The 22,590-nt window shown below is 41.5% G+C and overlaps 2 protein-coding genes across 2 annotated transcripts in view; both read left to right on the forward strand.

The window, feature by feature from the left end:
- Positions 1 to 14,776, forward strand: part of TDRD1 (tudor domain containing 1) — a 39,490-nt gene extending 24,714 nt beyond the window's left edge. The window contains exons 17-24 of the mRNA XM_056849946.1: positions 2,428 to 2,598; positions 3,667 to 3,921; positions 4,889 to 5,008; positions 6,432 to 6,545; positions 9,990 to 10,157; positions 11,824 to 12,033; positions 12,247 to 12,293; positions 14,674 to 14,776. Coding sequence (XP_056705924.1) covers positions 2,428 to 2,598; positions 3,667 to 3,921; positions 4,889 to 5,008; positions 6,432 to 6,545; positions 9,990 to 10,157; positions 11,824 to 12,033; positions 12,247 to 12,293; positions 14,674 to 14,763 — 1,175 coding nt within the window. The 3' untranslated portion in view covers positions 14,764 to 14,776. The remainder of the gene's footprint in view (positions 1 to 2,427; positions 2,599 to 3,666; positions 3,922 to 4,888; positions 5,009 to 6,431; positions 6,546 to 9,989; positions 10,158 to 11,823; positions 12,034 to 12,246; positions 12,294 to 14,673) is intronic.
- A 3,486-nt stretch (positions 14,777 to 18,262) lies between these two features.
- Positions 18,263 to 22,590, forward strand: part of VWA2 (von Willebrand factor A domain containing 2) — a 34,988-nt gene continuing 30,660 nt past the window's right edge. The window contains exon 1 of the mRNA XM_056850458.1: positions 18,263 to 18,290. The gene's annotated coding sequence lies outside the window, so the exon portion shown is untranslated. The remainder of the gene's footprint in view (positions 18,291 to 22,590) is intronic.

A 22,590-nucleotide genomic window follows, 5' to 3' on the forward strand; every position in this document is an offset into this window, starting at 1 on the left:
TGGGACCGGTGCTTTTCAACCTGTTCATCAATGACATGGAGTTGGGGTTAAACAGTGAAGTAGCCAAGTTTGCAGATGACACCAAATTATTTAGGGTGGTTAAAACAAAATCGGACTGTGAAGAGCTCCAGAAGGATCTCTGCATACTGGAAGAATGGGCATTAAAATGGCAAATGAGATTCAATGTGAGTAAGTGTAAAGTGATGCATATTGGGACAAAAAATCGCAACTTCACATATACACTGATGGGATCTGTGTTGGCAGCAACAGACCAAGAAAGGGATCTTGGGATGGTAGTGGATAGCTCAACGAAGATGTCAACCCAGTGTGCGGCTGCTGTAAAAAAGGCAGATTCCATGCTGGCCATAATTAGACGAGGAATAGAGAATAAAACTGCTGATATCATACTGCCCTTGTACAAATCTATGGTGAGACCACACTTGGAATACTGTGTACAGTTCTGGTCACCACATCTAAAAAAGGATATTACAGAGCTTGAGAAGGTGCAGAAAAGAGCAACCAAAATGATTAGGGGACTAGAGCAACTGTCCTATGGGGAGCTGTTAAGACGCTTAGAACTGTTTAGCTTGGAAAGTAGGCTGCTAAGGGGAGACATGATAGAGGTCTATAAAATTATGCATGGTTTGGAGAGAGTGGACAGGGAGAAACTTTTCTCCCTCTCCCATAATACTAGAACACGGGGTCATCTGCTAAAGCTGGAGGGTGAGAGATTCAAAACAGATAAAAGTGTTTTTTCACACAACGCATAGTTAAATTGTGGAACTCCCTGCCCCAGGATGTGGTGATGGCTGCCAGCTTGGAAGGCTTTAAGAGGGGAGTGGACATATTCATGGAGGAGAGGGGTATTCATGGCTGTTAGTTAGAATGGATACTAGTCATGCTGCATACCTATTCTCTCTAGTATCAGAGGAGCATGCCTATTATTTTGGGTGCGGTGGAACACAGGCAGGATGGTGCTGCTAAACTAGTCTTGTTTGTGGCTTCCTAGAGGCACCTGGTTGGCCACTGTGTGAACAGACTGCTGGACTTGATGGGCCTTGGTCTGATCCAGCAGGGCCTTTCTTATGTTCTTTTGTAAGGTTCATTCCCTCAAGGCTGTGGTTAATCTGGCGAAGCTAGAAGAGACAGAGAGGTAGCTGGGTGAGGCCTTCAGGGACCTGCTAGAACTATCCTGCCTTTGTGTTGATGGCTCCTCTGCTATTGTGGAGATTGAGGATCTTGAGCTAGGAGGCAGCAAGTTGAAGAAGGGAAAATTATGCCTTAGAAGGGGTTATTAGGAAAGGGATTGAAAATACAATGGCAGATCCTGTAACACTCTTGTATAGATCTGTGGTGTGACTTCATTTGGAATACCGTGTACAGTTTTGATTTCTGTATCTCAAAAAAAGATATTGCAGAACTGGCAAAAGAAATGACCCAAGGTGATTAAGGGGTTGAAGTATCTTTCCTGTGAGGCAATGCAAGAGTCTGGGGCTTTCCAGTTTAGAAAAAACACTAAGAAGGGGACATGGTAGACATTTAAAAGATTATGCATGGGGTGGAGAAAGTGGATAACACTAGAATGTTGAGGTACCCAATGAAGTGGATGAGCAATAGGTTCAGGACGGACAGAAGGAAGGACTGATTTACTTAATGAGTAACTGAATTGTGGATTTCACTGCCAGTACATGTAGTGATGGCCACAAGCATAGGGGGCTTTAAAAGGGAGTTAGACGGATTCATGGATGGTAGGTCTATCATTGGCTATTAGCCATGGTGACTAGAAGGAAGCTCCCACATCCAGAAGCAGTAAACTCAAATACCTAGGAAACAACATCAAGAGAAGGCCTTGGCCTGTATGCCCTGTATGTTGGCATGCCAGGATGATCAGTTGGCCACTCTGCGGAACGGTGTTGGGTTTGATGGACCACCAATCTGATCAATCAGGGCTGCTCTTCTGTAAGAATCATGTATCTCTCTCTACCCAACAGCACATTCAATGTTGGTTGTATGACTTCGTAAAGGTTCTTTTGTAGAAAGATTCCTAAATGAATTCTAGATTTCAGTATATTGCTGAAAGCACCTGAATCCAGATAGTTTCATTAAAACAGCAGTAAAATAGTCCCACGATATCTGCTTTCACAATACTAAGATTAATAATGTATGGAAAGTACTGTTTCACCATTTTCTGTAGGATATTAGTATGTTACTTGCATTACTACAGATTAATTTTAATTTGTTTTAAAATGCCTTCACTGTGAAATGGAATGGCATGCATTTATTTAATTGCATTATTTAGTTTGCCTTAAGAACAATGCAACAATAATGTATCAGTGGTGTTGTGTACACCTAACATAGAGATGAAGCAAAAAGTCTAATTCTTATTTGTACACTGAATATATAATAATTTTTGTATGTGTGTTTTAGGTGATGGTAGATGGTATCGTGCTTTGGTAGAAGAGTCCACTTCAGATCAGACCTGTAAAGTTCAATTTGTGGATTATGGAAACATTGAAGTGGTTACTCTGGATAAACTGAGACAGATTTCATCCAAATTTTTGAAACTTCCATTTCAAGCAATCAGATGTTGGTTGTCAGGTGAAACTTTTCCTTTTTCAATAATGACAGGATCAAATGACAAATAAGATAGGAAGTCAAAGTGTAAATAACCATCTCTGGTCTTTAGATTGAATGAAAATTTGATGTGGAAAGAGCTTAAACTATGAGCTTAAACTTTACAAAGTTAACTTTGCTGTTAAATCATATTTCCAAACCAGAACTCCAAAATATTTCGATGCTGCTCCTCTCATTCTACGTTATTTTTCTAGAGCACATGTTTTGGGAAAGAAGCAAGTTTCTGCAAGACTGCTAGTTTATTGTAAAGATCAGTGCCCAAGATAAGAGACCGAAAGCTAAACTACATATTACTCTTTTCACAAGTTAGCCTTGGGGACTTGCAGTCCTGACTGCTGCAGCAAGTCCCCATGACAACTTCCTGATAATTAATAAGTCAGTTCCAGAACTTAATACTGCTACCATTCAGAGGGATGAGATCGTTGATCATGGCTTATTGTCATTAAGATCAGTCACACACACGCACAGAAGACACAAGTTGTCTGTCTTAGTTTAAAAACAATCTTTGCTACATTAAACTCAAGGGTAGGGTTCACTGGGAGATAAAACAAATAATCCTTTCTACATAGCTAAATTACCTATCCTTGCCAGAAGCCTCTGGCAGGTGCTAAGCTTTCTCTCGAGTAGGCATTCTTAAAAGACAAGATTGCCTTTCCATCCTTCTAGGCTGGCATCGAAACTCAAACCGGGTACTGCTTTCACTTCTAAACAAAGGAAAGCAGTAAACATGCAGATTGCTTGTGTACGTGACTAACAAACACGTTTGCAGTGGATACTGTGCTGACCACATGGTTAATTAACACATTACATCATTTCCTTGAACTGGTCAGTATCTATACATTCAATATTAACTCTTGACTGTCTGACATGAAACGAAAGCTCGCCACTAAATACCCAACACTTCCACCTCCCCCCACCCCAACACTTGTGATTTTGGCTGCTGAAAGTGTTGTGGGGAGAAAGACAGGAGCTCCTCTTCCCCCTATGTTAGGTAGAGTGACTGAAGGTTTCTTAAATGTTGTTTTTCCTTAGGTGTCAGGCCCATAAACAAGGAATGGACCACAGAAGCTGTATTGGCGCTTCAGATGTGCACAGCTGGGAAGAAGCTTCAAGCCAGAGTAGTTTCTCTAACCACAGATGGTGCTGAAGTAGAGCTTATTGACAATTCTGCTGGCAGTCCCATAATGTTCAGTGAAGTTTTAATTAATGAATGTTTGGCTTTAAAAATGGAAACACTGTCAAATCGGAATATGCTGCTGGGTGAATTGCCAGCCACTGATTTCCAAGGTGACTAATACTTTCAGTGACATGAGGCTTATATGACAGTTATGTGCTAACGGGGTTGTACTTCAGGAAATGTCTTGAAAATTCTTGTGATTTAGTAGTAAATGTCAGGAAATACTGCTTCATGGGTATGCCTTGGTAAATGATGGAAATAAGAATGCAATTATGTATTTCTTGATAAGCTGAAGACATGAGACCAATAATGCATTTCAGTAATAATACAAAATCAGAATGGAAAGCAAATGTTACAGAACTCCTTAAGAGTTGCCACACTCATGAGACTATATTGCTTTGTACAGAATTACACTGATTTTTGGCCAAAGCATCTATAATTGGGCAACTTTAAAAAGTAATTTTCATGTCTGCAATACTCACTACACATCCAATATTATATATCCCAATGTAGCATGAGACAGCGGGAAAAAAAATCCCTCAGCTTCTTAAAAGTAATATTGCAATACATAACGCAGTAAATGTTTGGAACGATTGGCTCCACAAATAGCCTGAACGTGCTTTACAATTGAAAGGAGCCATACAGGCCATCCATTCTAGCTTGTGCAGTACAGGAATTCCTAAACTAAAACATTCCTGACCGATGGCTACTAAGCCTTTGCTTGAAGACCCTTAGCAAGGGAGATCCCCCTCTGTTGGTTCCATTGTTGAACTGCTCTTACCAAAATTTCCCATCCTTTAACATAAACCCATCTGATCTAATCTTAACTTCTAGAGGAGCAGAGAATAAGTCTTTGTCCCTTTTCATGTAGCTGAAGAGCATAATCATGGGTACCATTAGTCTGCTTTGAGCCAGGTTGAACATATCTCGTTCCCCCAGCCTTGTATCATAACTTGTTTTCCAGACTCCTTGTCATCTTCGTTGCCCTCTTCTGTAACTTGTATTTTCAAGTGAATGCTTGCTACGCATATAACCGTGGCAAATGTTTTTAAACTTTTTACTTGTCTAATATTTCAGAAATGTCTATATACACACAGTGGACAACAGAAGAATTTCCAGTTAATGAAACCGTGTCTGTCCGTGTGTTAGAAGTGATCAACCCTGGCTTATTTTATGTAGTACCAATGAAAGCCAAAGGTAGGATCCCAAGTATACTATGTTGACAAAGGCATTATCTTCATAATGTGATTGTCTTCAGTTTCAAGACCCAAGCAGTTCTGCATCTGTGCTGAATTTGAGCAAATCTCTTCCCCAAAGGTCCTGGGCCTTTCAGCAGCTTCTGATATGTCAGCTGAGGTATCCTTCTGAATTGGTTGGCTGATATGTGGGTTGGAGCTTCATGCTCTGGTTCAGAAGCTGTGTGGTGACCCAGAAGGTGGTACTGAAAGACTGCTTCTTAGTCTTTTATTAAAAGTTTCCTGCTGGGTTCCATCTTGTCCCCCATGCTGTTTAACTTTTATGTCAAACTGCCGGAGGGCTTTTCTGGAGAACTGGAGTGATCTACCCTCATTATGCAGAGAACCACCCAACTCTTATTATTTTCAGAAGCGTGGGGTGAGGTAAGAGACACTAACAGTTGTCTGGAGGTGGTAATGGGTTGGATAAAGGCCAACAAACTGAAGATGGGTTGAGATAAGGCTGAGATGCTCTTGGTGAATAATTGGACCAGTTGAACTGCTGGAATTGAACATTGTGCTACACCAAAAGTAGCAAAAGTAGCTTGTGGGTGTCTTGATGGACACTTAAGTCTCATCTATGAGCTTTGGCTGGTATGCCAGTTGCATCCTTTCCTTGAAGGGCATGCTTTGTCCACAGCTATCCCTACTTTCATTGCATCCGCTTTAGATCATTGCAATGCACTCTATGTGGGGTTGCCCTTGAAACAATTTGGAAATTTCAGTTGGTGCTAAATATCACAGCAAGACAACTAGCTGGCATTAATTATGGGGGACACATCCTACTAATGTTGAAAGAGCTGCAGTGGTTTGTTTCTGAGCCCACATTAAAGTGCTTGTCTCTGCTCAGCAATTAAGATCTACATTGCTCTGTGTTCTCTAGCCCTTAGAAGCAAGGAGGATCGCCACTAAAGAGAAATGCCTCTTCCATTGTTACACCTTGCTCATGGAATACCTTCCTCATAATCATCTGCCTGGCACTGAATTTGATGAGCTTGTGGTATTTACAAATGGGGTGGGGTGGCCTAGGTTTTCTGTTGATTTTTTAATTTTTTGTAGCTGTTCTTTTGTTTTGACTTTCTAGCTTTAAAACTGGCTGTAGTTTTTAATTTTTCATGCTGTTACTTTTATACTGTTTCATTATTGCTGATGTTTTAAAATGTATTATACTTGCTGATCCCCTCAGAAATGTATTGGCAGCGTACAAATGTATTAAGATCCTTTAGGAATACAGTGTGCTTCATTATGTATGTGTTTCTAAAACAATACGGTTGGTTGGTTGGTTTGTTGCTTCTGAATGCTGTAAAAGTGTATTTTGTCATAGAAGGCCTTGATAGGGGTGTGCAGTGGAATGTGTAAAATTTCAAACATTGCTCCCATTTTAGTAGATCCACAGAAGCTGCATGGACTAATGCTTCAACTTGCTGATTACTGCACCTCTCAAAACAATCATGTCTTCAAACCAAAAGCTGGTGAAGCCTGTTGTGCCAAATTCTCAGGTAAGAAATGAAACTTAAATCTATTAAGAAAAATAATTGTGTTGAACTTGTGGCCTGTCAATGGGAGTATGAGCCAGTAGGAAGACATGGCTCAGTCAAAAGCTAAGTCATTATCTGCTAGTGGAGAATGGTATTCTCCCATTTGTTTTACATGTGTGTTTGATTTTGCCATCAAGCCACAGCTGACTTATGGTGATCCTGTAGGGTTTTTCAAGGCAAGAAATGTTCAGAGGTTGTTTGCCATTGCCTGCCTCAACGTGGGCTTAGAGAGTTCTGAGAGAACTGTGACTGGCCCAAGGTCACCCAGCAAGCTTCATGTGGAGGAGTGGGGAATCGAACACAATTCTCCAGATCAGAGTCCGCCGCTCTTAACCACTACACCATGCTGGCATGTAGACCTATATACAGTAGAAATGCTTTCCATCTCTTATATCAGGAGGAGCCCTCTTCCCTCAGCCCCAGGCATGCTTGCTTCTGTCAGGGGAATAATTTCTCAACAATCTACATAATCTCTCTCTCTCTCTTTCTCTCCCCACTTCAGCTTTCCAAAGCCACATCTAGTATTGTTCTAGGTTCCCACATCACCTGGTCAGTTTTTTCCTAAAAAGCCATAAATTGCCTATTTCTTCCAGTTAAAACTCTTCCCCCTGTAGTATCGGTTGTTTCATCCGTGCCAATGATCAAACCCTTGGAACCACTTGACACATGCAATTTCAGACTCTTAACCTGCGAAACAGCAGTCTTAGTTGTTTTTGTTTTTATGTACTTCAGTTATGCCCCACCTTTTTGCCCAGTGCGGACCTAAGGCAGCTTACATTGCTCTCCTGCTGTTTATCCTCACAACAGCCCTGTGAGGTAGACTGGGCTGAGAGAGAGCGCCTGGCTCAGGGTCACTCAACAAGCTTCCAAAGCAAAGTGGGAATTCAAGCCTGGGCTTCCCAGATCCTAGTCTGCCACTCCAACCACTACACCACATTGGCCCTCAGTACATATTGTACCCTGAGGCTTGGTCCTCCTTTCAGTGTTTTCCATCAAAATAAAGTTGTTCTCCCCTCTGACCTCACCATTCTACCTAAAATTGTTGCCTTGCTTCTCCTTCAGGAAGTTATATTACGCGTGTTTCACCCACAGCCAAAAGACAAGACTCAACAAATGCTGTAAATCCTTTATGTTAAGAGAGCACCTTTGTTCTGCATTGCTCAAACGAAAGACTTTTGTAAGGAGTATATTCTGTTCCATTGTCAACAGTAGTTCTCAAAAAGGCAAAAAAAAGTGTCACCTAAAAGATTTGCAAAGTGGATAGCTTCCAACTTCTTTAAGTGCTACCAGCTGGGAATGCAGCTGCTTCCACCATGTATCAATATGACGTACAGGTTAGAATGTTGGATTAGGATCAGGAAGATGGGAGTTGAAACCACTGCTTCCAAGAAAACTTAACGAGTGACCTTTGGCTCGTCATTCTCAGCCTAACCCATCCCACAGGGATGTTAGGAGATTATAATGTAATTACATCATCCTGATGTCTTGCCCGGCCTTACTCCATCGTCAGTAAGAAGAACCATTCATGGTAAGTCCAACATTCCTTTTCATGCGGTCCTATTTATCCAGACCTCCTGTTGGATAAATAGGTGGCAGTGGTGGCCAGGGACGCCTGTCACCAGTTTCGGCTGGTGAGCCAGATATTACCCTTCCTGGGTGGAAAGGATCTTGCCACTATGGTGCATTCCCTGGTAACATCAAGATTAGATTACTACAGTGTGCTCTGCATAGGGTTGCCCTTGAAGACTGTCCTTGAAGCTACAGTTGGTACAGAATGCGGCCAGAGTGTTCACTGGAGTGGGTCATGGGGGCCATATCGCTCCAGTCTTGTTCCACCTACACTGACTTCCAGTTTGCTTCCTGGCTCAATTCAAGGCACTGGTATTGATTCTGTATGGTCTGGGACCAATATATCTTGAGGACCATCTTCCCCATACAAACCTACCCTGCTCACTCCAGTCATCTTCGGAGTTACTTTGGTTGCCACTGTCATCTAAGGCTAGAAGGGTGGTGACCTGAGAAAGGCTTTCTCAGTAGTGGCTTCAAAACTTAGGAATTCCTTCCCCAGGGAGATTCTTTTGCCTCCCTCTATCAGTGTTTTCTGCCAGTGGGTAAAGACTTTTTGTTTCATTTGACATACCCCAATGACAGGTATTGGCCTTCCTCTACATTGTTTAAGTGATTTTATTGAATTATTTTATAATTTTAAATGTTTTTAGTTGGTCAGATGTTTTAATGTTTTTTACGTGCACCACCTCAAGGACCCTGATCGGGTGGAAAGGCAACATAAAAACGGTTTAAATAAAATAATCAAATATGACAACTGCAAGTTTTGTATGGTAGCTTCATTATTATGTACATGGTATTTTTTGATTCTTGTACAGATTCTCTTCTCAGGCCATAAAGTCATTTAACATTGATTTTATTTTATTGGAGCATTTCTGTGGTACATTTCTCCCTGGAGGGACTCAAACCAGCCTACAGAAAATCCCAAATTACAAAACTGTTCATAAGACAAATTGAGCAGGCTGGTCCTGGTCCACCAAGCTGCCTATTGCAGTCTCACAGTGGAGAGCCAAGATCTCTTTGGCTTTTGTCCTTTGGTTCGCACTTCTGCCTCCACCAGGTCCTAGGGTAAGCATTTGAAAGAAGAGAACGAACTCACCCCAGATGGACCTCAGCTGCTGTTAACTTGCTGCAAGCAAACAAGCCGGATACTTACTTCTTTTTCATAGTTGAATATACCCAGCTGCTGCTTATGGACCCACTGATCTGATTGCTTCCTTAACAGGAAGAGAGCTTAGACCCTGGACCACTTGGTTCTATTGGCACACAAGTAGGGTCTCTTTCAGTAGCTGTGATACGGCATCTGTTTCATCCTGATGGTGTTGGCCCAGGGGTACAACCTATAAGAAGAGTGACAACTTTTTCCTCACTGTGGTCTCTGTTGACAGTGCCTGTCTTTTTTAATCTGAATAGCAGCTCCCACAGATATTGCAGTCTAGCTTGTGTCAGTGGCTCTAACAGTTCTGTGTTCCAGTGATGCTTGCCTGCTTCTGACTGGGTCTGGGAGAATGGGTTATACATTTAGCAGTCTCTTAATTCTGCTTCAGTCAAGTGGTGTAAGGTTCTGCAGGTAAATTCAGCAGATGTATCAACCAAAACAGTTGCCAAAAGGTAGGAGTCAAGTGGTGATATAATACCTAAGGAAAGTTTATTGAGCTACATATTCTACTATAGTTGTGAATGTAGCTTATTAGGGAAAATATTGGTTGAGGAGTTCATCGCTTACTAGTTGGAGGACATTTAAGAGGTTTCAAATAGCAAGGAAAGTCAATTGGGTACTTTTATACATATGGTGAGATGCTCAAATTGAACATTGACAGTTTTTAAATTCCTTTTCAGGTGATGACCGTTGGTACCGTGCTGTTGTTTTGGAAGTTTTTGTGTCAGAAGTGAAAGTGGCATATGCAGATTATGGAAATGTGGAGATATTACCGCTTTCTAGGCTGCTACCTATAACTGCCCCCTACTTGGAACTACCTTTTCAAATATTTAAGTGCTCCCTTGCAGGTAGTAAACTACCCAGTGCAATTCCTCAAATAACAAGATTCTATATGTACATGCCTATGTAGTTTTCTAGGTATGTTAATACTAAGCCTCAGTGTGCTAATATGTAGTGTTATCCTTATCTCTTGAACAAAAGTAATAGCTAGTAAGGTTTTTTTAATACATGTGGGCAATCTTGCAGAAATATTAAATTTTCTTAGTGTTTACTAAAATAAATTGAATTACGTTTGAGTGCATTTTCCAGATTGCCGTGCTTAAAGCATCATTGTAATAGCCCACTGTAATTTTTCAGAGGCAGGAGACTAGAGAACTAAAATGTCCTTAGGTACACCCAGTTGCTTAATCATGATATTGTTCCCAATTTTCCTTTGAAAGCAATTTTCATTCACGTTTCTAAAGCTTGAGGCCATCAGATATTTATTTACTGATTTATTACATTTATATTGCCCCTCCTTTTCTTCATGGATCACAAGGGGGCATACGTAACATCCCCTGGAAATCTCCCTCCTTTTCCTCTAGAACAAGCCAAAGAAATCCCCTCTTTCTGAAAATGGGACCTTGGTATAATAATGACTACAGATCCACAAGCTATATGCCTCTAGAGATAATAAAAACATTTCAGTTACACATTGGATACATTTTAACACAAAGGACTTAGAACAGGTTTTTTGTATAATGTAAACAGGACAAGTTGCTCAATAGCTAGTGATTGGCACCTGGCCAGGAGCTGTGGGATCTTACCTAAAAAGGGGGGCGGGGGTTGCAGTTTGGCTGAGAACAATGACAAATGGATATAAAGGATATCTATGAGATAGGGACAAAGAAAGCTGGGTAAAGTCCTCACAGGCTAGAGATAATATGAATTTGTGCTGTTGGTTGGCAGGGCGGGAAGAGGTCAGGTAAGAGCTCTGATACATGTGATCAGCAGACCAAAATATGCAGAGAGGTGGGAACTTGGATTTGAAATGACCAGTCCTTTGGGTTGGACCCAATCTCATAAGAACATAAGAAAAGCCATGCTGGATCAGACCAAGGTCCATCAAGTCCAGCAGTCTGTTCACACAGTGGCCAACCAGGTGCCTCTAGGAAGCCCACAAACAAGACGACTGCAGCAGCATTCTCCTGCCTGTGTTCCAAAGCACCTCATATAATAGGCATGCTGCTCTGATACTGAAGATAACAAGTATGCATCATGACCAGTAGCCATGGATAGCCCTATCCTCCATGACAAAGTAAAGGTACATACAGTTGTCTGTATCTCTGCTATCCGTACCCCTGAGTGTTGTTCTGGGATAGCCTATTCACACTTAAAGTTAACAGAAAAACATATACACACACACCATTTCTACACTTGAAAAGGCATTGGTGGGGGAGCTCCTGGGGCCCCCACTCCGGATCAGGACTTTGCAGCAATTTTAAAAAAACTACAGACGCCTTTAAAATGTCATTAGTGGTCATGGGATGGACCTGTGGCCTCTGTCCTTTGCATTTTGGCCCTCAGTCGGTTTCAGATAGGATGTTCTAGAAACAACTCATGAACAGAAACCTAGAGCTGCGGCAGTCACTACTTCAGTCCACCTTCCACATTTTCCACTGTAGTTTTAAATTAAGAGCATGGTAAACAGTTCCAATAATTCAGTAAGCCAAAGTGGAATTATCTGTTTTCTAGGAATTATGGAACTGGATGGAAAGTGGTCTATATCTGCGACAGAGAGGCTAAAGGCTGTCATACTGAATGAGTGTGTGATTGTAATGGTGACAGGAGTTGCTGAAAATATTCATGCAGTAACAGTGAATAAACATTGTGAAAATAATATTCTGAATGTCGCTGACCAGCTGGTAATTGAAAACCTGGCAAAACATAGCAACAGTGAGAATCGTAAGTACTTGTGCAGTGTCGTTTATGAATTCATCATAAACATTTATGTATTTCCTGTTTAGATTGGAATGTTACCTGTTAAAATACACGCGCATGCTGCCAATATTGTGATTCATAAAACTGGACACTTGTCCCAGTGTTTATCCTCAGTGCTTCTCACTGGAGCAGTAAGAATCTAGATATATTAACCTAATTACATTTGTTTCTTTGTAGAGTGTGCAAAGAAGACCAAATGTTGTTGTACAGAATTAAAGAAGCAAGTAAGTTTCAGTCCAGAGCAAGTCCAGTTTGTTTCCTTATTGATTGATTGCTTAGCCAGTGAAGATGGTTTTAACAGTGCACGCATCTGCAAAATGTACATTCATGTTTATACTTTATAACTTATTGCTGCAAAATGAGACATTGCGGTAGAAAAAATAACTATCTTGTCTAGCTCACCTCCATTTGCCCAAGCGAAGCTTGAATGTTACATTGTCTCCTTGAGTACCAATTTGCTGGTGTGAGAGGTAAGGCCCTGCTTGTGAATTTTCTGGAGGCATCTTGTTGGACACTGAAAACCAGGTCCTGGACAATTAGTCTGAGCCAACTGGGCTCTCAAGTTCTTAATACTGCTTCGAGTTTTGTGGGAACAAAACAAGCCCTTAGTGATCTCTGTGCAGGCATACAGCTGAGTCCTGTGCTTGTACAAAGCTACATTCAGAATCCTTGGTAGCGAAGCCAGAAACAATTTTGGTGGTCATCTCCACCCCTTAAAAAGAAAAGGTGCCACTCCGTATGCCTCAGTAAGTAGGGCCATACCTTCACTCTCATTTCTTGATGGTGGAGGCTGAAATTCTGCTGCTCAGCTAAATCTGGCCTTGCGGCCTACTACCAATATTAGCTGTGGAAAAAGATCTTCTGCTGGATCATATTGAAGACAGGAAGGTCGTTGCTACTGTTTCCTAAAGTAAGGCTGTTTGGCTCAGAAAATAATGTCTAAACACATCACTGACTATGGCATAAAGGTCCTGTGCAGGTATACCTAGCATTGCTCTACTGTCTTAACCTCCAAGAGAAATAATAGTGAGGGTTTATTTCACATCAAAATGGATGATACAGGACCAGAAATTAATCTGATGCATGTAGGAATGACTCCAGGCAGTAGTTGCATCAGGACCGTATTTCAAAGCTTACATCAGCCATTCTGCACCTCAAAACCATCCGTGAGCATATTCTATACTTCCTGTTTCTGCAAATCAATTTATCTAATTCTAAACATGACCCCAGAATGTGTATCAAAAAGTCCACATGATGGGGACAGTGTACAGAGAAGGGATTTTCAGCAAACCCTAGGGTACCCCCCAGGTTTGCACAAAAATCTAAAATAAAAAAGTTAAGGGGAACGAATGTTACGGGGGGGAAGGGTTCTTGTGACGTCATGAGATCTCTGCCACCATGCTGTCAGCAGTGCTGCAGCATGTTGCAGAAGTAGCTGGAGGGCACTGAAGCAGGACAGGTGAGGAGAGAGACACTGGTGGCAAGGAGTCAGGTGGTGATGGGGAGGGTTCGGAAAGAAGTCTATTATCCTCTCCGTAGTTCCTGCCTTCTCTCTGTCTGCCCCCCCATGCCCCAGTCTTCCAGCCTCTTGCTACCCCACCCACTTCTTGGGATGTCTGGGGCTTGAGGGTCTTTCCTTCTCAACCACAACCCAATCAGCTGGCCTACAACAGTGGCAGCCTGGAGCACAGAGCTTCCAGGACAAACTTCTCACTCTGCGTCTTGTGCCCTCTCTGTCCCAAGTCTTTGTCTACCAAGGAAGAGTGAGAAAGCAGCGACAAGGGAGGGGAAACAGAGAAAGCAGAGAGGGCAAGAAATGAGGGTGGAATGGAATCGGAGGCTCCCATCTCTCTGCTGAGACTCCTAGCAGACATCAAAGCTCTTTGGACTTTGACACAAGTCCATTTGGCACAAACGATATGTCTACAAAATATTACATAAACATGGAGGAAAGGATTCACAGATACCGTCACCTGTCCTGTTGTGTGTATGTGTGGGTGATGCATGTAATGTTCCTCCATTGTTTGCAACAGTTGTATCTTTGGACAACTGTGTTCTAGGGTATACTGAGTAGGAAGGCATGGCTCTGCCTATTGAGGTATGCATGGTGGCACTCTCTGCCTCAAAGTGGGTGAAGCCACTATAAACATGTTTAGCTTAGATGTTTAGCTTAGAAGGTTCTGAACAGTACTCTGATGTGCGGAACCCAGTAGTATGCCTGAACAAATAACTGTTCTCATAACACCAGTTATAGATTCTTACTCTGTGTGTTCCATCAACTAATTCGAAAATAGCTTGTACTACTTGTGAAGTAGTTGGATTGGGCTGTTGATAAAAAAAATTAGCATGATGTCTGTGATGAATGGGTGAAGTAACTTAGCTTAAAGAAGTAAACCTCCAAAATGGAACAGAGATTTCTGTCTGTGAGTCTAGAAGAGTTTGTATGCACCAAAAGGGAAGGTGCATACAGTGATAAAACAAAATACAGTGTAAGTTTGCCACCACCACATGTGACTTTTCTGTAGTGGAATGTGTGAAAAACTGTTGATCTGAGCATATCTTAAAGTACCATTATAACTGCTAGAATTCTTTGTCCTCCCCTAGGTTGCAAGGCTTGAAGGGATCCTCTCTTTTCTTCTGAAAGATCATTTTGGTGAAGATAAAGTTCCTGAGATTACTCTGTTGGGGAGCTAGAACTCTGCTGCAAAGCATGACATTATAGACTTTTTAACATTCATAGTATCACAGAAGTCACTGACTTAAGCCGTTGCAAATAATCACTGCAATCAATAAAGCAGCATTTGATCGTCATGAATAAACTTGATTTTATTCATGGCATGGTTTATTTTCAGGCTTATGCACTCTTTTCTGTTTTGTGCAGTGCTGATATTGAAGATGACTTGGTTTAGGAGGACTTGGATCTAACCAGATTTTATGGTGGGCTCTGTATTCAGGCAATTCAGCAAATTCAAGTTTTCTGGCCCACAAAAAGACTCTGAACTATGATTTAATCTTTGTGTTCAGTCCCAGTTTGTGGACTAGAAAACTTCGTTTTGTTGAAGTGCCCCAATTAGATGTTGCCACAAACTGGTTTCATCAGAGTTTCCCTTAACCATAAAGTCATCTATCAGTACTCCATGCATGACGGCGAGGAATTGTCTACACCAGCTAAACAAAATAAGGTTTTTTGTTACAGTGAACAAACTTTAGCTTGTTCATGTCAACTAAAGGCAGCCTCCAGTTAAAAAAAATATGTTTAGGGCAAATGCCAGAGACATATCAAAGCCACTGAAATGTGAGAGTTTTGCCATTGACTTCAATAGAATATTTAAGGCTGTTAGAAAATTGAAGTGCTTAACATTTAGTTTCCACAAAAGAAGAACTGTACAGAGCAGGGTCTGGTTATAAAAGTGTCAGAACATGATGACTTCTTGATTTTACTATCTGTTATAAAGTAAGTTCTTATATATATATATAGAGAGAGAGAGAGAGAGAGAGCACTTTGAAGCACAACAGTAGCTTTCAGAAGTCAGTCAATGCAAGTGATTTTTCCTAATTTCTTATTGTAATCCTTTCAACAGCTTGTTACAAAATCAGCTATATCAGTGTTCATATGCTGAGCAAAACTGAAAGATGTGATGACTTCTAGATGTAAGGAATTATATTCTGTACTGTAGCAAAATGGCAATTAACGTGAAGCTGCTTTTTCTGTTTTTGTTAAAATGCATGAGGCCATAAAGATTTGATTTCAGATTCTGTATTTAAGTCCTGTAGTGTATCTGTCTAATTTGGAACTTTGAATGGTTACTTTTTTGTATAGTAGTGGAACTTGTTGAAAGCAATACTGCAATTTGATCACCATAGCTAATAAAACAATTTCCTGCAAATTTGCCTTTTTGTGGAACTGCAAATTAAACCTCTTATGTATTTTAAATTATCTTTACAAGTTTTACTCTTGAAATTGTTTACACACATCCTTTGGTCACAACTAGAATTTGGCACTTGGATGAAAATGTGTGAAAATGTGTGAAAATGTCATACAGTGCATATTATAGAGAGGTTATTAGCAAATATTAGATTTTAAATGAGATTAATAGAGGTATACTTCAGAATTGATAGAATAGAGACCCAAAGGGTAAGCTTACCATGCCACCTCTTAAAATGTCACCCAAGCACAAGTTTAGACTTGTTGGCTAGAGAAGACGATAATCTTAGCATACCCTCGCTAGCAGATTTATTGTGATACAGGCTTTTATAGACTAGAGCCCACTTTGTCACAAGCATTAAGTAATTAGCAGGTTTGTCGGCTCAAAGGAAACATTTAAAAAATAGAGTGGACTAAAAGACAGTGGAATTCAGTAGATCGCAGAAGTTTAGACTCCTATACAGAGTCCAAACGAGCACAAGAAAAGAACAGGATGACAGTTTGCAACCTGGTGTTCATTGGTGTTAATACTGTCTTTCTATACTAATTTATCACCTTTAGTAAGGAAGAAACTTCGGGCCTGGATTAAGTCCAAAGTAAATATAATCAGTTTACTGCTAAGCACTAGTTATGAAACTTAGCATATTTCCAGTGGCAGGCTTCTGCAATGGAGGCTTCCCCCTGAAATGAACATGACAGAGACAGTAGGCAAGAAGATATCAAGAGAGGAATAAGCAGCCACTAATCAAGCCCAAATACATTGCGGGGTCTGTTCTGTTCTTCGCCTTTGACAAAGAAATAGCATGTTTAGTATTCTTGTCACTGAAACAAGTAACTACCCTGGACATCAGTGTGTAAGTATACATGGTTAGGAGTTTAGATCAGCAATAGCAAAATGGCTCCAGATTTGTCGTCTTGTAGCGGTTCTACAGTATTATTAAATAGACGTGGGTTGAAAGGGCTCCTGTGGAATGTGGTATGATGGTGATCGTCACTTTGTGCAAATACTAAGCATATGAGATTGCACAAAACATGAGGCTTCCTGAAACAGGACTTGCATTCCTATTGTGTGTGTTAAGTGACAGATACCAATAGGTGAGGCTATTAGGAGCTGGGAAGCTTTACCAGCAATTCTTGGCTCTTAATGCAGCATATGCAGTGTACTGTACCTTGGGGCTTTCTCATCCATAGAGAGAAATAGAGGGCCTTGTTGAAAACAGGGCAACAGACAATGTAAAGGTGGTTGTGGGAAGAAACAACTATATTACTTGCTGTGGCTAGAGTGGTGGTGTCAGCAGCAAATACAAATAAAGTGTTCAGACTCATACATGTGTTCCTGTGAACCATATTTTTGTCACAGACATGTGCATGATATTCACACTATGCAGAGCAATAACAGTGGTGTGGCGTAATGGCCTGATCAGTGCTTGAGGTGTGGACTTGCTATATGGAACAATGGGTCAGTTATATCAGAGACCTCCAGCAACTAATTATATAGGGGCATAGGTGATGGATGAGGTCTATTAAACACAGCCAAACCAAAAGGTGTATGCTTTCACTGGGGGAAATACCTAAACCTAGCCTTGCTGAAGAGTAAGAAGGATGGTTTTGTCACAAAAACAGCCTCCTCTGCCCTTCGCTCTGACCCCAGTGTGTAATTGCTTGTTGACATTCCTTTCTTGCATTCCACACTTTAAAGGTACATACCTCTGGATTGAAAAGCTCCCCGCCTGCTTGGGAGTGTCTCCTGAATTTAATTGGAGCTGTTTGCATTTTCAAATAGTGGCTTAAGTTCTGTCTTGCAGAACTTAAGGCTGGCTGGGAAGATCAAAGTGGTTTGATGGGCAAGGTACCAACTTTGCTGGCACCTTCTCAAATGTTTATATAATGGAGGAGGTGAAGCAGTGGTTATTTTGGGAAGGGATTTATTTGCGGGTGTTTTGCTTCACCCTCCAGATTCAGAATTGGTTGCAACCCAGTGATGAGAAGGGTTAAAAGTACTTTTGACTTGGGAGCAGCTCTCTGAATGCCTCATGGGAGGAGGTAATGTCCCTCACTGTCCTGGGGCAACCCACCAGTACAAGAGCTGTCTACGCTGCAGCTCCTTTTGTGCCTCTGAAAGAAAATGGGATAGGCAAAGGGAGCAGAAGGAAACTATTGCCACTGCCTTCCCGCTTCCCCTCCCTCCCTCCTCTTCCTTCTCCTCCTCCTGCTGGAAATATTATTCCACATTTCACTTGCTCTCTACCATTAAGCCTGGCAAAGAGTCTGGGGATCTGCAAAAGAATTGGACTTGGTAAGTCACAAATGCTTCATTTGCAATTTTCTCCCTTAAGTCAAAGCAGCATGACGTGTTTCAGAGCAGGAAAGCTGTTGGGGGCAAGAAAGAGAAGAGCCCCAAGAAAGCTAGAAACGGCAGTCTTGGCTAATAGCTGGCTGCAGGAACAGAGCAACTTCACAGCTTTGCATGTTTGGACTTACTGCAGTTTTATCACCTTGCAGAGGATCTCTGTTGTAATTTTTGCCAGAAACACAGCGGACAGGGCTTTCTGCCAAAGATAAAATCCCCAAACCTATTTTATGTTCAGTACTAAGCATCTCCCTGTATGTTTCTATGCGCCAACTACATTCTTCAGACAGCATTCTTTTGATGGTGCCCTCTCTTTGGACCTCTCTTTGGACTATCTTTACAGCAGCACCTAGGTCATCGACTTTGTTCAAGGTAACATGGCTTTCCAGAGGGGTGAGGTGGGTGCTTACAGTCACTTCATTTAAAAAAGGCAGTTTATGCAGATTTGGCTCTGTGTTTTTTGTTTTGTTTAATCTGCAATTTTTAATCATATTAATGCACTGTTATGTTTTGAGTCCTTACAACTTTGTGTTGTACAAGTGAGGAGATAAGGCAGAATGTAACTTTTAAATAAGCAAGCCCAGGCAGAAGAGGTTTTTTTCTTTAATTGCCAAAGAGATATACTTGGGGTTAGGAAACAGGTTTTCTTTCAGGGTTTCATGTTTGAGTTGTGGTATCTTTCATTTTAATCTGTTTGGATATGGACCATTTGGGGGCACAGAATGACTTTTTGCAATGAAGATGTGGAGTATTTCTGAATTTCACAGTAATCAAAACAACAGCAGTTCCAAAATGTGTGAATTTGGGGAAAAAATAATGGGAATGTAGTCTTTAATTTTCACTCTGCGGGATATCTATCTGCCACAGAATTAATTACTTGTCCCTTCCATCCCCATGCTTCTGTAGCCTTGGGGGATCTTACTGCACACACCAGCATATATTAATGGTATTTTCCATAGCACTGCCACACTTCATTAACTAGTATTTTTCAGTACTGAGTAAACTGCCAGTGATTACAACTTCCTTAGTTACCTTCTTGTGCAGTTACTGAAAGAAGGCAACTGCAGTGTATAAAAATCAAAGGGGTTTTATATGTACTTGCATGGTTGTTTGAAAACAGTCTTCATTCGGCGCTGCAAGACTGAGAGATAGCTCTCTCTTTGTCTAAGTACCTTTGGAACCATGCCAGCTTCCTGGAATCATACCTGTGTACTTGAGATGTTAAGTAAAATGGATAGTTTTTCTGAGTTCAGCTGCTGCCTCATCTAGTCACTGACATGAGCTCATCTGCTTTCCTGAGAGAATTGCAGAAGTAGTTTCCCTGAAATGCTGAAGAACTCGGTTCCAGTTTTTAAAAGTAGCAATGAATGAGGAGGAAAAAGCAAACAAAAACACTGCTGCTGCAAACGAGGACTGTAGCTCAATTGCGTGCGTAAAATCCCAGATTCAACCGGTGACAATTTCTTTTAAAGGATCTCAGGCAGGGCTATGGGAGGCTGCCTTGAGATGGTGGAATGCTGCTGTCTGTCAGAGAAGATAGTATTGGACTAAATGGGACAATCATCTGTCTGTATATCAGGCACTTCCATGTATTCAAGGATGGCTCTTTTCTCTTGACCATTAGGGGAGACTATAATAAACCTATATGCCAGCCCTACCAAATGCAAACTTTACTTTTTAATGAAGGGAAAAGTAAATGTAGCACATTCTCCTACCTACCAAGACAGAAGGTATCCAGCTTTCTATTATTGTCTAGCTCACTTTATTTTCTCTGTTAGCCTTTGATCTACTTGAAGATTGCTGATTTGATATAATGTTGTAATAATACACATTTCAGAATTCTGTGGCATAAGCTTTCAAGGACAAATGCATGAAGTGTGTCCCCAGTTGGTTGGGAGGGGGCATAGACAAAAAAAAGTCAATGGATGTTTAAGAAATAATCTGTTAAAGGCAGACTAGACTAGATGGAGAGCATGGCACAGGGCAAAGCAAGTTAATCCATTATCTCACACAGCTACCACTTTCTGGATGCAAATTAGCCTCACTTCCATGCTGTTTGTACCAACAGAAACAGATGTTTCCCACCACCAGCACAGCCATGCCGGTAGGGCTTTCCCAAAAGAGAGAGCCCACGCTGGTGTGTGTGTGTGGGGGGGGGCGTTCCACAGCCCTTTCGCCCCAGGAACGCCCCCTTGAGCAGCCTCGCTGTTTTCAATGGGGCATTTCCTCCATTTTCTCCATTTTTTTAATTTTAAAAACTGCTTTTTTAGGCTCCTCGGCGGCCGGGAAGCCTCTGAGAAGGTGGCACAGCTCTGGCCTTCCAAGCCACGGCAGATCTACCCCCTATTCAGGATTGCACTTTTACTATATCGTATGGTTAGAGTGTCAGACTAGGATCTGGGAGACCCAGGTTCAAATCCCCACTCTGTCATGGCAGTTTGCTGGGTAACTTTGGGCCAGTCATACACTCAGCCTAACCTACCTCACAGGGTTGTTGTGAGGATGAAATGGAGAATAATGTAAGCCACTTTGGGTCCCAGAGTTTCATGTGTCAAATACCAAATGTACAGTAGTAGAAGAACCCCTTCAGAGATACTGATCCCAGCTCTGGTATTGATTAACAAGAGCTGACTAATAACTTGTGAATTCATCAGTAAATTATTTTCTGTTTTTGCTTTCTTTTGCAAGAGCAAAGCTGGACTGCTAGTTGAAAACTTTTCATAAATCAATACTTGATTTATAGTGGAGATAAGACACTTTCATGAAAATATCTTAATCTCTCAATACTTTGTACTATCGCATCTTGGAGAATTACCTCTCCTTACAACAGGAAATCTGACAAGTGGGGTCTTGCTAAGGATTTTTCCCTTTTTGAAAGTGTGCTGTCAAGTAGTTGTAAAGTTAATCGAATGCCCCTTTGAGGAATAACTTTACTTCACAGTGGAGTAGAGGAGAAATCAAAGATATTGAGGAGGTTCTTTGATAATGTGTTTTCATGTACCGGTGGTTTGGTTAAACAGAATGATCTGGCTGAGAATGCTTTAGAGGTAAGTATCATCACTCTTACTACTTGCTGAAATATTAGAAACTGAATGTGTTTATGCTAATGACAGCACAATGCCCATCTAATAAAGGGTAAAATGGTGACACTCAAATGTTCCTAGAAGCCATGTCCTCTGGCCTGAAATAGAAGCGGGGAAAGGGTTAATTGTGGTTGGGGTAAGGAAGACGGCCTTCTCAAAGGCACTTCTCTGTAACAATCTGTCTGAAAAGGCAAAGATGTCTTACCTATTGTATAGTTTGAGAGGATAAGATTCCAGGCCTTCCTGATAACTTCTGAAAGATTTGCGGTAGCAAATGGTCATGAACTCTAGCTGAAAATTGCACCATAGGCTTGCTCTTTCATTGCTGTAGCTCTGACGTTTGCTTGGCTAAATAAATCTACCTGGGAGATTATTCATTTGTCATGTCTATCTTGGCCTTCCTCCAATGAGCTCAGTGCATTGAGTTCACACCTGGTCTGCCATCCAAGATAATGGCCAGGCTCAGGCCTGTTTGCACTCCAGGATGCAACTGTGTGCGTGTTAAGTGCCGTCAAGTCGCTTCCGACTCACGGCAACCCTATGAATGAAAGTCCTCCAAAATGTCCTATCTTTGACAGCCTTGTTCAGATCTTGCAAATTGAAGGCTGTGGCTTCCTTTATGGAGTCAATCCATAAACAAGACTCTTGTTGGGTCTTCCTCTTTTCCTGCTGCCCTCAACTTTTCCTAGCATGACTGTCTTTTCCAGAGGATAGAGCTACATACCGTAGGTCTTTTATGCATGGCTGTTTCACTTGCCCTCGCTCCTCTGACAACTTTGGGTCTTTATATTGATTATGCATGCTGTTTTCGACCATCAGAGGTTGCCTCGCTCTCTCCCACGTTTTGCCCGAGTTTTCAGAGACCTGTTTTATATCAAATTTGAAGACGCAGGCAGAATGTGGGGAAATGCAGGGGGAGAGCAAGGTGACCTCTGATGGTTGGAAACGGCATGCATAATCAACACAAAGACCTGAAGTCATTGGAGGGGTGAAGGCGAGGGAAACAGCCATGCATAAAAGACCCTGGAGATGCAGTTCTTTATCTAGCCATTATGTCCCAGGGCAACAGGAGCAGTAGTACTCGGAACAGCTGCTAGCAGACTTTAATATACCACTTCCCAGGATTCTTGGCAAAAGCTTGCAGTGAGTCAAACCTGAAACAC

Source organism: Euleptes europaea, chromosome 5, assembly GCF_029931775.1.
Source record: "Euleptes europaea isolate rEulEur1 chromosome 5, rEulEur1.hap1, whole genome shotgun sequence".
Classification (NCBI taxonomy): Eukaryota; Metazoa; Chordata; class Lepidosauria; order Squamata; family Sphaerodactylidae; genus Euleptes; species Euleptes europaea.